Below are 14,861 nucleotides of genomic sequence, written 5' to 3'. Positions count from 1 at the left end.
AGGGTTTCCCGAAAAGCCCGCCTTGGGCCACGGCGCCAGCCTCCGAAGAGGCCAAGTCCCCCAATTTTGGATCCAACTTGATTAAAAGGGATCTCCGATGCTCTGTCGACAGGGCGCAGTTGGCGTTACCCAGGAAGATAACTACGCGCTGCGCCCAGTTTGAGAGGACGTCTGGGGAAAATGCAGCCCCTGTAACTTTTGCCTCCTCCGCCATATCGAGGATCTTGGTAATAGGGCCGACCGCGTCTAATAGCTAATCCTGGCATGACCGCCATGAGCGGTCAATGCCTTTGCGAGGATCCTTCATAAATTTTGCGAGGAAGGTGGCCATTTTCGCATCTAATTCCGGTGTAAGGGCCACCTTACCCTCCAGCGTGGGCCTCGGACATTCACCCCGTAGACACCCTCTAGCCTCCTTCTCCAACGGCTTACGCAGTCGGCTCGCCACAAACTTCGCTACCATGTCACCCGGCGCCCAGGCTGCGGATCGTGGATGAATAATCTCATCCGGATCCAGCATGCCTGAACTGTCCTTGGGCAACTCAGCGGCAGAGCTCGAAGGCCACCAAGAGCGGACCGACTCCCCATCGTCGTCAGTATCAGGGGAGTCCCCACCAGGAGATGGAGGCGCTGTACCCAAAGCCACCGAGAGATCGGGGGCCAAGGCCGGGGTAGGGGAGGAAGCGGTCGCCTTAGCCAAGAACGCATCCCGTAGGCGTTCAAAGGCGCCCCTGTCCACCCCCTGACCCCCCTCCGGCAACCCCTGCCTGCAAGGTTTCTTCGGGGCCGGGGGACCTTCACCTGAGGGGCCCGGGAGGCTTGTGGGCGCTCCCGCGTGAGCTTGCACCAATTTGGCGCACTCCTCAACAATGCGCGCGGAGAGGCGCTCCTCCATGGGGCCCACCACCTCCGTGACGCAGCGATAGATAGAGCTGTCCTCAGCGTGGTAAAATTCTTCATCATTCAAATAGGAGTGGGGCTCCTCATCATAAAACCCGTCCTGCTCCATTCTCAAAGACAGTAGGGACCCAAAACCCCTTTTTCAAGTACTACCCAACAGGGTGGGCGTCAGAGTATAATATGGACAGACCTGCGGACTGCAAATCTTTGGGGGCCACACGTTTGGCAATAAAGGCTGCACTTAAGCCTCTAAGCGCGCTGACCCTCAGAAGCCGACCAGGTCTACAGCCCCACTGCGTGCTACCACACACACTTTATTGGGCCTGTCACAGAACCCAGAGCTGCCCGGAGGCGATTGACCAGTAAAAACAACCGTAAGTGCACTGGATTGCCTGAAGGCGATTGACGCAGTAAAACCGCAAGTACAGACCCAAAGGGCGTAAGATAACTGGGGGCAATACAGACCCGGTGGACCGGGCGTTTGTGAGGCGGCAAGGGCAAGACTCCGGCTCGTTGCAATCCTCAGCGCGGCTCCTCTCTACGAGGCGAACCACGCTGCGGATCAACGAGACGTCGGAGAGCTCTCTAGCGGTCTTGTATACACACCACAACTCGCGTAGGGGACAAACGTCGCGTCAGGAACGAGAACGTTCCCGCGACTCAGGGGGCTCTGAAAGAATCACAATCAGAGCCCCTCCCGACCCCCACACATCAGCATTACCGACAATAAATCCCCCCAACAGATTAAGGAGAATCAAAAAACACTTACTGGCTGCGTGAGCAGCGAAGAAAGAGGAAGAACAGTGAAGAGGGACTGCATATCTAGCCTCCATGGAAAGAGTGGAAGGACTATGTTATGGATTGTTTGATGGTCTCATGGAAATTGTAGTTCATCTTATGTCTCATGAGCTTGTGATTAAGTTTTATTTTTGACTAAGTGCTTTCTGGGCTGCTGTGAGTTTTGTATGTAATAAAACAGCGAAGAATAGAAAGCATAATCTGAGCCTCCGGTCCTGCCATAGAATTGAATTTTTTTTTGTAAAAGTTTTATTTTATTTTAAGTTGCACAGGAAAATAAACAGAGGGCTGCGGGGGAACCGCACATAACTCAAAGTCATGGTAAAATCTTTGTACGCACAGCAACAGTGACTCAAGCCATTCCATATGCATATCCAGCCCAGGCGCGAGACCACATAGCAATTAGGACCATTGTACACAGTGTTCTAACAGTTTGTCATTAGGTCAGTCCAGCTGAGACACCCAGCGCCGCACTGCGCCGGGCCCTAGCCCTCCAGGAACCATACAAGCGGTGCAGATAAGCAGTTCGTGGATCCTCCACAGCCCAAAGACAGAAACAACCAACATCCCCACCCCACCCCCTCCCTCCCCCCAGTGGTGACGCCATTCACTCAACACTCAATCATACCTACATTACACTTGAAAGAGGTGCATCGACCTCAAAGAGGCCGGACAGACGGCCGAGGGCAACCCCTTAGACAGAAACGTAACCAGAGGACCCCACTGATACCGGAAATTCTTATACTGGCCCAGGAAGATGTCCGCCACTCTCTCCAGACTGAGCAACCTCCACAGCCGCGCGTGCCACAAGGAGACCGCCGGGGCCTCCTTCTTCTTCCAGGCCGCAGCCAGTGTGAGCTTCGCTGCACCGAGGCACAGCCACATAATCTTTTTATCCGCCCTGGTCTGATAGATGAGGCCAGGGTCCCGCAGCCCAAGCAGGACACAGGCCATAGAGTCATCAATGGGATAAGGCAATATGTCCTTCATGTGGGAGAGGATTTCCTCCCAGTACGGACGGATCACCGGGCAGTCCCACCAGATATGGCGGAAGTCCCCCAAAAGCCCGCAACCCCTCCAGCACTTATCCGAGGTCCTCGGGAAAATGCGGTGAAGCCTAGTCGGGCACATATACCACTGCATGACCGTTTTGAGATGGGCTTCCCTCAGGTGCAAGGAATGGTTAAAGGACGACAAGTCGCGCCACAGCGCCGACCATTCCGCGTCTGAGACATCTCGCCCCAGCATTTCCTCCCATTGCCCCATATAACGAGGTCGAGGAGCTATAGCCGATTGAAGCAGCAGTTGGTAAAGGAAGGAAATGGCCCCCTTCATGGCAGACGTCCGCAAAATAAAGGCTTCGAACGGCGTCGGTGGTCTCGTAGCCGCCTCCACCACTCCAGGCGACGTAGCCCAGTGAAGCAGCTGCACATGCCGGAATTGCTCAGTCTGGGCAACCCCATAATCCCTCATGCAGTTAGCGAAAGTGAGGGTGTCCGGGCCGTGGAACAAATGGGTCAACGCCCGACACCCCCCCTCCCTCCACACCGCAAACGGCCCCTCATGTAGCGCCGGCGGGAAAGCCGGGTTGAAATGCAAGGGCGTGAACGGCGAAGGGAACGTGGTCCAACGGTCATCTCCCGCCAGTGAGTCCCACACCTTCAACACCGTGCCGGTGGGAGTGCTGATATATGCATTGAGGGGGCGGTCCTTCTTCGGTTTCCAGGCCAGGTCCCAGATTGACCTGCCGGCAACGCATCGGTCCATATGGAGCCAGTGTTTCTCGGAGGTCTGTTGCGACCATTCTACCAAAACTCTTAGTTGCGCTGCTTTGTAATACAACTGCAGGTCCGGGAGCCCAACCCCACCCTCCGATCTCGGCCGACGGAGAACCGCATAGGAGACCCGTGCCTGACCCCCCTGCCACACAAAACGCAATAAAGAAGTCTTGAGGCGCCGAAAGAAATCGCTGCCCACGGGGATAGGCAAGGCTTGGAACAAATATAAGAATTTGGGGAGGAGGACCATCTTCACGGCATGGATTCTGCCCAGCCACGACAGAAACTTCGGCTTCCACCTATCCAATTCCGCCTGGGATTTCGCCAGCAAGGATGGGAAATTAGCCTGGAACAGCCCGCCCACCGTCGGAGTCAGGTGGACCCCCAGGTAGACAATCGAACCCGTGGCCCAGGACAACGGAGTCAGCGGCAGCACCCTGTCCCTCTCGACCTGCGACAGGGTAAGATTCAGGATGTGCGACTTGCTATAGTTGACCTTAAAGCCCGCCACTCCCTCAAACTCCAACAGGGCCTCCCGGACGCAAGGAAGCGAGCTCTCCGGATCAGTAACGGAGAGTAAGACATCGTCCGCGAAGAGCGAAATCTTATGCTGTTCCCCCGCGAATGGTAAACCTCGGATCCCCTCATGCTCCCGCACCGCCACCGCCAGCGGCTCAATGCTCAGCGCGAATAGCAGGGGGGACAGAGGGCAACCCTGCCTGGTGCCGCGAGTGTGAGCAAAAAATGCCGACACATGACCATTCACCGCAACCCGGGACCGGGGGCAGCAGTAGTTGGCCCTCACCATAGTGATGAAGGTCTCCGAAAAACCAAAGGCAGTCATGGTATTGAAAAGGAACCCCCAATCCACCCGATCGAAGGCCTTCTCGGCGTCCAGGCCCACTAGAACCGCCGGTATACGAAACCGTTCCGCTTTTTCTATAAGATGTACCACCCGACGCGTGTTATCATGCGTCTGGCGCCCCTTGATGAAGCCAGACTGATCCGGATGGATCAGCGCCGGCATAAGGTCTTGGAGCCTACGCGCCAGGATCGCCGAGTATAGTTTGGCGTCCAGATTAAGAAGCGCTATCGGGCGAAAGGAGGCGCAGTGTGCCGGATCCTTCCCCGGCTTTGGCAACACCGTAATCATCGCCTCTGCCAGGGAGCCAGTGGAGGAACCAGAGGAGGCCACATCATTAAAAAGGGCGACCAAGAAATCACAAAGCTCGGAGGCGTAAGATTTATAAAACACAGCCGTGTAACCGTCCGGGCCAGGCGCCTTGTGAAGCTTCAAGTTCGTAATAGCCGCTAGCACCTCCTCCCTGGTAATCGGTGCCCCTAAGAGCTCATTCCATTCCTTAGACACCTGCGGAAGGGTTAGACGCCCCAGGTATGCCTTCTGGGCAGCCGTTCCTAGTTGTTCCCCCCTGTATAGGTCCGAGTAAAAGCGACCGAAGAGGGCCGCCTTCGTCTCGTCCCGATGCTGCAGTTGTCCAGCAGAGTCGCGAATCCCTCCAATGTACTCACGTTCCCGCCTGTCACGAAGCTGTCGGGCCAAGTGCCTCCCCACCTTATTACCACAAGAGTAGGACTGTCGGCCCAACCGCAGTAGGGTAAACTCCGCCCTGTTATTGTAATGGGCCCTCAGTTTCCCCCGTACCGCCGTGAGAGGCCGGAGGGTCACCCTCGAGGGGTTGAGTTTATGTACCTGCTCGAGAGAGGCCAGTTCAGCCTCCAGGGCCTCCCTCTCCCTGCGTCGCATCCTATTGAGTTGTGCGTTAAGGCCCAAACAAGTGCCCCTGATGGACGCCTTAAAGGCATCCCACGTGTTGGTTACCGAGGTATCCGACGGTGGGTTGAGGGCAAAGAACTCCCTAATGGCCACCCGCAGCGCCTTGTTAGAAGCCTCGTCTCGAAGCACCGAGGCCGGGAAATACCATTTCCGTTGCCCGGAGCCTGTCGACGACCAGCGCAGAATAAGTACCAGCATGCTGTGGTCCGAGACCGAGAGGGGCAGTATGGTGGAGTCAAGGACATCTCCTCTAAGAGCCTGGCTAAGAAATATATGGTCCAGTCGGGAATATGAGCGGTGCACATTAGAAAAAAACGTGTAATCCCTGGACGTTGGATGTAGAGATCGCCACCCATCAATCAACCCCATGTCCACCACTTTTTGCCGCGACACCTCTGAGAACACACCAGTATCCGCCCTGCGAGCGCCAGAGCAATCCAGCGCCCCGTCCCACACCAAATTACAGTCCCCCATGATAAACAACTGCCCTTCAACAAAATCACCCACTTTCTGCAGTAAACTTTGTAAAAACTTATTCTGGCCAGTATTAGGAGCATACAGCACAACAAAGGTACAGAGCCTCCCCTGAACTAATCCCCGCACCATCAACCAGCGACCCTCCCTGTCCGTGCGCACCGCCACAGGCTGGAAACGCAGCGAGGCATGGAAGAGGAGGGCCACCCCCCTGTGCTTTGTGGAAGCGGAGGATCTGTATATCATGGGATATGCCTTATGCTTAAGCCGCAGCTCATCCGTGCGGGTAAGGTGAGTTTCCTGCAGACCCACTATATCCAAGTGGTGGTCCGTTATGTATTTCCACACCTTATGCCTTTTCTGCGGAGAGTTCAGTCCCTTAACATTCCAGGTCCCTATGCTAACAGGCATCGGGAGACAAAAAACAAGAATCCTCTATACCTCGGGGGCAGGCCCTCCACCCCAGCCGGTAGATGCCCTGTTTACAACACATGGCAAGATCAAGCCCCCGCCAACCCTCCGCCCCACAGTCCCAACCTCGAGTCCCACGCCCATCCGCCTCGCATCCCCCACACCAACAGCACCTCTCAGTCTCCCAATCATCACCACACAGCACCATCCACAGCACAGCCGCGTCACCACCAACACCCCCCCTCGCCCCCAACCCCAACACCCCAAACAACCCCACCAAGACCCTCCCCCCCCCAGAAACCCCCCCACAAACCATCAGAAGTCCAAAAGAGTCCTCCATGGGACGGCAAGGAGACATCGGCCGATGTCCCCCACGAGTCTCGTATCTGGGCGTCTTCTCCCAAAGTACATAGGAACCCACGATACCTGTAGGGGTGCGCCCCTCCGGCGCCAGCCAGATCCCTCTTCAGAAATCACGCCGCCCCGGAACCAAGCTGAGAGGCAGATAGCGTGGCGGTGGCAACCGAGGCCACCGCGTCGACCCGTTCTTGCAAGCTGGTGGGCCTGTCAGGCACCCTCCTCCCCCCCTCCCCGCCCACCCTGTGCCAGGAGGGGGACCGCCGCCGGCCCCTTGCGGAGGGACTCCTGTCGCCAGGTGAAGCATCCGGTCTGTCGATCCCCAGTAGATCCATGGCCGCTTGAAGAGACCTGATCTGTTCAAGCCTGTTGTTCCAACGAAATATGATGCGGAACGGGTGGCCCCAGGAGTAAGCAACGCCGCGGTCCCGCAGGAAGGCAGTCACAGGCCTGAATTCACGCCGCTTCTGAAGAGTAGAAGCTGCCAAATCCTGATACAGCTGTGGGTGGTGTCCACGAAACTGGATAGACGTAGCCTCCCGGGCCTTCTTCAGAATGCGCTCTTTCAACTGAAAATCGTGGATGCAGACTAGAATGTCCGGCGGAGGGCCCCCCCCGCGCCTAGGAAGACCAACCCTATGGGCTCTGTCCATCTTGACATCCGTAAGTTCTTCGTCGCCCAAGATCTGCCGGAACAGCTCCAGGATATAGCCTCTCAAATCGCCGGACTCCCCGTCCCATGGTACCGACTTAATACGGATGTTGTTCCGCCTGGAGCGGTTCTCTAGATCCTCCGCGTGGGACTGCAGATCCAGATTCTGTTCCCTAAGACGCAGCACATCCTGTTGCAGCTGATGGACATCATTAGCCAGGGTAAGATCATGGTCCTCCAGGGTGGCTACCCTCTCGCCAACCCCATCCAGGTCTCTCCTCACCTCCCGAAGGTCCGACGCGAGCTGGGACCGCAGCTCTGAGATGTCATCTTTAATGGAAGCAAATAGCTCAGTCATAAATGCTTTTGTGACCGGCGCCTCACCGTCCCCGGACATGGAGGAGGAGCCCGCCCCAGGCGATGGCGGAAGATTGGAGCCCCTGGCCAGGCCATCCTTGTTAGGCTTCCCCCTCCTCTGGTTGTTCGCCATCACAAGGTCCGCCGTGTGCGTCCCCTCAAGTTGATCCCAAGTCGCCGTCGACCACAAATCACAGTGGCAATCGCCGGCCACGAGGGCCTCCCGGCGTCCTTCTTCGAGGTGTTAGGGCCGCTATATCCGGACCTCTCCACTGATCGGCCCGCCCTGTAGATCTTGCGACAGCCCCCCCCAGGTCACAGTTCAATGGTGTGCGTGCCCCCACAGACCAGAGAGCGCTTCACATGTCCGGGCCACCGCTCCCAGATTCAATGGTGCCCAGGTCACTGCAGGGCACAGGCCCTCCGAGCCGAGCCTCACGCAGGTCGTAGATCACAGCCAAGACTCCAGGCGTTACGCCTCCTCCTCCACTATAGGCCGCCGCCGTCCAGTGTGCCCCGCAAGCAAGCGTAGGCCGCACTCGGCCGCAATCTGCAGGCGACTCGCCCCGGGGGGGCCGCCCAACCCGCCCAATGCCGCTTCTTCACAGCTCCCGCCCAGCAGTCCGGCACAGCCGTCGCCCTTCGCGGGCCAGATCGCGGTCCCGAGCCCCCCGGCTGCCTCCAGGCGCTCACCTCAGTCCGCGCTGCAGGGCCCCCGCTCCGCCGATCTGCATACAGCCCCCAGCTCAGCCGCCGTGCCCCCAGTGCGGTACACGGGAAGGGGGCAGCGGAGCAACGCCGACCTCCGGAGGTCCCGTCGGCCACTGAGGCTAAGGAGGCGCCGCTCCAGGTATCGGGCCGACCTCCACCACCTCACGGCAACCGCTCAGCCTGCACTTCCTGTCGGCTTCCTTTCTACGCCAGTCCGGCGTCGGACAGGCCCTTCACCGCATCCGCACCAAGAGCGCGCTTCTCCTCGCGGGACGCTCCGAGGGGCCAACGCTGCCGCCAGTACTCAGCCGCTATGCTCCGGTGCCCTTAGGCTACAAAACCACCGGTCCAAGCACGGTCCCGGGGGTGCTATTCGGTGCGTTGTAGAATTCGGCGCCGGAGGGAACGCAGAGAGCGTCTTACTCCGTCGCCATCTTGGCCACGCCCCCTAGAATTGAATTTTTAATGAGTACATTTGTTTGTCATCCGGGATAGCGTGAGATATTGATTGTGAGGTAATTATATAGAGCAATCGTAAATGCATAAATATGTATTCTGAATGTATTTAGAAATTAATGCTGTATTATGGGCATAGAACAGTTTATTTGAATATTTTATTTTAATGATGGTTGCTGGGCTTTTATTGTCTGTATTGAGCCAAATAAGCTTGATGATGATGATGCTCCAAAATAATAAGTAACCATTGGAGAGCAAATCTTTAGCTAATTCTGTGAATGAGGCTGTCAGAAGACAAATAAACTGCAAAAGGTAATCTGTATTTTTCAACCTTGCCACTGTAACAAGAAGCACAGTTAGGTTTTCGAAAGGAAGTAATCTCTCTGAAAATAATTTTTCTGCCATATTGTGTATTTTTGCAGGCCAAATCTGCATATCTACCTTCGTTTTTGCATTTGTTGCAGACATCTGTGTAGTGGGATTAATCTTCTGTTCTGGCTTCCTGGCCCTCCACACTGCCTTGCTTTTTCGAGGTGCCACCTGCAAAGAGTTGTATGCTGGACAACGCTGTTATGACCTGGGGTGGCGGCGTAATGTGAGGGAGTTTCTGGGTACCCGTTGGTTTTTGACCTGGCTCTCCCCTTGGATCTCTTCACCACTCCCAGGAGATGGAGTTCGTTTTGAGACTAGGAGTCCTCCAGTTCAACAGCTGGGGAAGTCGTCTGAACTCTGAAGGTGAGTCCATGAGACACATATATTAAATCAATCATATGTCAATGTTAGTTTGACAAATTGTTTAATCTGAGATTTGACTGAAAATCCAACTGAATATTCTCACAAGGAAACGGAGCACTCATCTTTTCAAAAATTATGTTTAACATGTGGTCCTTAGCAAATTTCATTCGAATAAATACGTTTTTAAAATAGGTTGCTGTCCCAAGGAACCCAGGCTATAGCCTTATATCCTGCCGTGCGGCCTATATCAGCCATCAAAGTCCTCCTGCTCTATCATCATAGGGAATAAGGTAGCGAAACTTTAATGGTGGGTACAGTCTGCTACGCAGGGCTATTATGCTGCCCCATTAGGGCTGGATATTCAAACAAAAAACACATCTTCCCTGGAGACATAGTGGTTTTAAACCCTCTCACAGCTCGGAAGCTTCTCAGGCTTTGCTTCGCCCTACTACTATGAATGTTTAACTATTACTGCCTGTGATGTTGTGCAGTCTAGTAGTTGGGATGGGAGGAGCACCGGGGCTGGAGGGAAGAGGCAGAGCATGAAGAGGAAAGGGCAGTTAGAGTAGGGACTGGGACCTGCATGGATGCAAGATAATAAAGCTCCATTAAATGTAACCTACGTGTCTGTCGTTATTGGTGTCACGACATGACAACTGGCGACGAGGATGGGATAAAGTGGTAAATTCACCCCAGAACCCTGCAGGAGCGCCCCGTCCCGAGCAGCGTCCGAAAAGAGAAGTGCTGCTGTGGAAAGTGAAACTGCTGCCCAAATCGAGAGGCCAGCAGCAGGTGATCCTCTTCCCAAGTCAGGCGACTGTGGGAGCCCAAGAGGAACCGAGAGAACAAGCGCCTGGGCGTCCAAACAAAAGAAACGCTCAATCGTGCCAAAACGCGACTCACACCCGATGCGTGCACGTTGGCGTGCACTGAGAGAGCAGGAGTCGGGAGCTCACTCCGACTCTGCCTGGCACCCCAAAACTTTGAAGACTGCCCCTGGAGGTGGACGCTGCCCCAAAAAGACTGGCTGGTAAGCGCTATCAAGCGCGGTGAAAAACGAAGCTCGAGCGGCCCCGACATCGGAATCTCACTCCCGATGCGTGAGTCTCGGCAGGTTGTCGCCGAGTGAGCGCGGGACCTGGTGAAGCAAGGTGGGAGCCCACCCCAACCATACCTGAATGTGGCAGCTGCTGAGGAAATCTGAAATCTGGAGCGTGTTGCCCTGAGACCGACTGCCGGTGAGTCCTGAAGAGAGAATGAATGGAGATGAAACCTCGTGGGAAATGAGAGTTCAGTGACGGCGGCCATCTTGAAGTCAGGCAGCTTTTGGGACATCCTCTATGTGTGGATTGCAAGCGGCCATTTTAAAGTCAGGCAGAATCAGAAATCAAGGAATAACTAGTGGCACATGCAAACAAACATTGACAATTGCAAATAAACATTGTTGAAAACACAACAAGCATTGGCTAAAGCAAGAGACGGTACGGCTACCATAGCTGACACCAGTTGTGAGCAGTACAAAGTGAGTGTCCCAAAGAACGCAAGTGCGTCGATAGTTCATCAACTCAGCCATATCAACCTCACCGGTTCGAAATGGAGGTGGTGCGGCCGCGGCTGTGGCTGCTCCTGTCGCACCCATCGTCTCTCATCTACGCCCCCCGGAGCCATTGACACTAGTGGCGGACGGAAGTATGGGTCCTCGCTGGCAGGAATGGTTGGAAGATTTTGAAGACTACCTAGAGGGATCGAAAGTGACCGGCGACAGAGACAAACTAATTGCACTCCGAATCTTGTTGGCAAAGACATTGGGAAAGTGATCAAAGAACTGTCAACAGATGATAAAGGGACCTATGATAAAGTACGTGAAGCACTCAACAAAAGGTTTGTGCATAAAAGAAATGTGGACTACGAGAGGTATGTGTTTCATCAAGCTCGCCAAGATAAAGAAGAAATGATGAGCACATTCATCGCACAATTGCGGCGATTATCACAATATTGCAAGTTTGACTCCTTTTCAACTGACGATGCCATCAGATTGAAAGTCATCGATGGTTGTCATTCAGAAACCCTTCGCAGGCGACTATTGAGAAAGAGTCATGATCTCGATGAGATTGAAGAGATGACGAGAGTGCATGACCAGGCAGAAGAACACGCAAAGGTCATGGAGACAGGACGGGGCGAAAAAAGGGAACAGGCCTACTGGACGCAAAGCTCCAGCCGTCAGAGAAGGTCTGGTGACCACCAGAGGAAATCTCGCCCGGCGTCCAGACACACACGTCGAAATAATCAACACCCCGATTCGAGAAGAAGGAGCAAGAGATCGAGTTACACCAGGAAGACAGAACGGACAAGGAAGTGCTATCGATGTGGGTATGATTTCCCACACACCGATTCGTGCCCAGCGATGGGGCAGCAGTGCCGTAAATGCGGACGTATGAACCATTTCAAAATCATTTGTGGAGTCTACAACACGGAGAGGAAGAGTGAAAAAACAAGATCTCGAACTGATGAAAGGCGCCACCATGTAAAGGCTGTGCAAGACAGGGCCGTGTCGTCCTCTGGCTCGTCACATTCCAGCAGAGAGTCTCACAACTCGCACTGGACTAGGCGGTCAACGTCCAGGGACTCCAGGTCGACCTCTCGAGAGACAAAATACACCGACGAATATGTCTGCATGGTGGCAGACCCGGATCAACAAAAAAAATATCCTCTGCTGGACATCGAAGTAGGGACTCATGCCACCAAATTTGTACTTGATAGTGGGGCGTCACTTAACTACATGCCAGTGACTGAATACAATAAGATGAGACCGCAGCCCATGTTGAGCCCTGCACACGTCAGAGTATTCACCTGGATGTTGAAAAAACCACTCCACTGTCTGGGCAAGTTCGCCACAACACTTAAGCATGAGTCAACAACAATTCAAGCGTATATTCATGTCATCCATGGACCGGAGGCTGATTGTCTCCTCAGTTTGCCCACAGCTGAAAGACTCAGGCTGGTTGAAATACTATATAGAGTCCATGACAATCCTGACATCATTCGGAAGTTTCCCAAACTCTTCCAAGGACTTGGCAAAATGAAGAACTGCCTGATTCGTTTACACATAAACAATCAAGTGCGTCCCATTGCTCAACATCCACGGCGAGTCCCTTTCCACCTACAACAGGCCGTAGAGGACGAGATCCAAGAACTGCTTCAGGCAGACATTATTGAAAAAACAGACGGTCCCACACCATGGGTGTCCCTGTGGTCATTGTCCCCAAGAAGGGCACACCTGAGAAAGTGAGATTGTGTGTGGACATGAGACTTCCCAACACCGCAATTAAACGGGAACGACACCCAGGACCTCATTTGAGCGATATGATAGCAGCGCTCAATGGAGCCAGAGTTTTCTCCAAATTAGACCTCAACAAAGGGTATCAGCAACTGGAATTACATGAAAAATCGAGATACATCACGACCTTTGCAACACACTTGGGTTTATTTCGCTATAAAAGACTGAGTTTCGGAGTCTCTTCCGCAGCAGAAATTTTTCAAGAGGTGATCCGCCAAATCATCAGGCACATCCCCAATTCACTGAATTACAGTGACGACATACTGGTGTATGGGTCAAATACTCAGGAACATGATCAGGCTTTGGATCGTGTGTGTCACGCCCTTCTGGAAGCTAACTTAACGTTGAACAAAGACAAGTGTGAGTTCCATCAATCAACACTCAAGTTCTTTGGTCACGTCTTTTCGGGAGCTGGGATGAAGCCTGATCCCGAGAAAGTGACTGCGCTAAATACCACCAAGAGCCCTCTGGATGTCAGCGATGTCCAATCCTTCCTGGGCATGGCCAGTTACTGCTCCAGATACATCAAAGACTATGCAACGATCAGTCATCCTCTCCGTGCCCTCACAAAGCAAGGCCAACCGTTTGTGTGGAGTCCCTCGTGTGAGAGGGCATTCCAAGAAATCAAGCAAGCAGTAGAGTCAGCGGACAACCTGGCCTATTTTAACACCAAAAGGAAGACGGAAATCACTGTGGATGCCAGTCCTGTTGGTCTAGGCGCCATTCTAGCACAATATGACAATGACACAGAGCGACGTTTCATTGTGGCCTACGCCAGTCGCAGCCTCTCGGACACTGAAAAAGCCTACTCGCAGCCTGAGAAGGAGAGCCTAGCGGTTGTGTGGGCATGTGAACATTTCCATGAGTTCATTTTTGGCAAACATTTTACCATGGTCACAGACCACCAAGCCCTTGTCACGATCTTTGGCAACCCCAAGGCCAAGATGCCTCCTCGCATTAAACGGTGGGGTCTGAGATTGCAGAAATACACCTTCACAATCATTCACAAACCCGGGAAGGGTGAGAATCCTGCGGACTACATGTCCAGACATCCACTGGCAGCTCATGAATCACGCCCGTCGATGGCTGAAGAATACATACACTTCGTGGTAAGTGTAGCCCGACCACCTGCCGTTCTTCGTGAGGCAATTAAGGAGGCGACGGCCCACGACAATATCCTCCAGAAAATAATGCGTCGGTTATCCACACATCGATGGAGACATGAGAGTGAAGATGAAATGAAAGACCCACAGATACGTCAGGAGATGCAAGCCTTCCGTCACGTCAGGGATGAGCTATCAACCACCTCAGAAGGGCTCTTGCTGAGGGACCATCGGATCGTCATCCCTAGACAACTACGTCAAGGAGTGGTTAATCTTGCGCATGAAGGTCATAGAGGAGTGGTTGCCACCAAGAGGACCTTAAGAGAGAGAGTGTGGTTTCCGCAACTAGATCAAATAGTAGAGTCCACGTTGGAAGACTGTCCGCAATGTCAACTAGTAAAGTCAGGTGATCCTCCAGCTCCACTTCAGATGACCCCATTGCTGGATGGAGTATGGCAGAAACTCGCCATGGATTTCTATGGACCCCTCCAATCTGGTCGGTGTGTGGTGGCAATCATGGACGAATACTCGCGATTCCCAATCGCTCAATTTGTGTCATCCACCAATGCATCCAGCACAATAGCGGTACTGGATGAAGTGTTTGCTGAGTGGGGTGTTCCTAAGGAACTCAAAACGGACAATGGCCCTCCTTTCAATAGTCATGAATTCAGTGAGTTTGCTAAACACATGAACTTTCACCATCGGAAGGTCACCCCTCTATGGCCACAAGCAAACGGCACCATTGAGAGATTCATGGCCACCCTAAAAAAGACCTTTCAACAAGCCATGCTAGAAAAGAAAGATCTGCAGATGGCTCTGAATGAAGTGTTAAGGGCGTATCGAACCACACCCCACGCGACCACCGGAAAATGCCCTGCCACACTCATGTTAGGCAGGCCCATCAGGACAAGGATTCCTACGTGGGAAGGAGCTCTAACACCGGTGTCCCCGACACACATTCACTACGAAACTGCAAAAGCTGACTGTGCGGAGAAGA

The 14,861-nt window shown here is 53.8% G+C and overlaps 1 protein-coding gene across 4 annotated transcripts in view; it reads left to right on the top strand.

Annotated features, from left to right (window-relative positions):
* Window positions 1-14,861, top strand: part of LOC144781713 (putative palmitoyltransferase ZDHHC24) — a 385,661-nt gene that overhangs the window by 313,070 nt on the left and 57,730 nt on the right. For 3 of the 4 annotated variants that reach the window (XM_078660689.1, XM_078660688.1, XM_078660687.1), the window contains one exon: window positions 9,112-9,424. In XM_078660689.1, coding sequence (XP_078516815.1) covers window positions 9,112-9,422 — 311 coding nt within the window. In that variant the 3' untranslated portion in view covers window positions 9,423-9,424. The remainder of the gene's footprint in view (window positions 1-9,111; window positions 9,425-14,861) is intronic. The other variant, XM_078660690.1, reaches the window with a different exon arrangement.

The sequence above is a fragment of the Lissotriton helveticus genome, chromosome 9 (genome assembly GCF_964261635.1).
Source record: "Lissotriton helveticus chromosome 9, aLisHel1.1, whole genome shotgun sequence".
Lineage (NCBI taxonomy): Eukaryota > Metazoa > Chordata > Amphibia > Caudata > Salamandridae > Lissotriton > Lissotriton helveticus.
The sequence above is the reverse complement of the archived record's forward strand: the minus strand, read 5'-3'. Positions and strand labels throughout refer to the sequence as shown.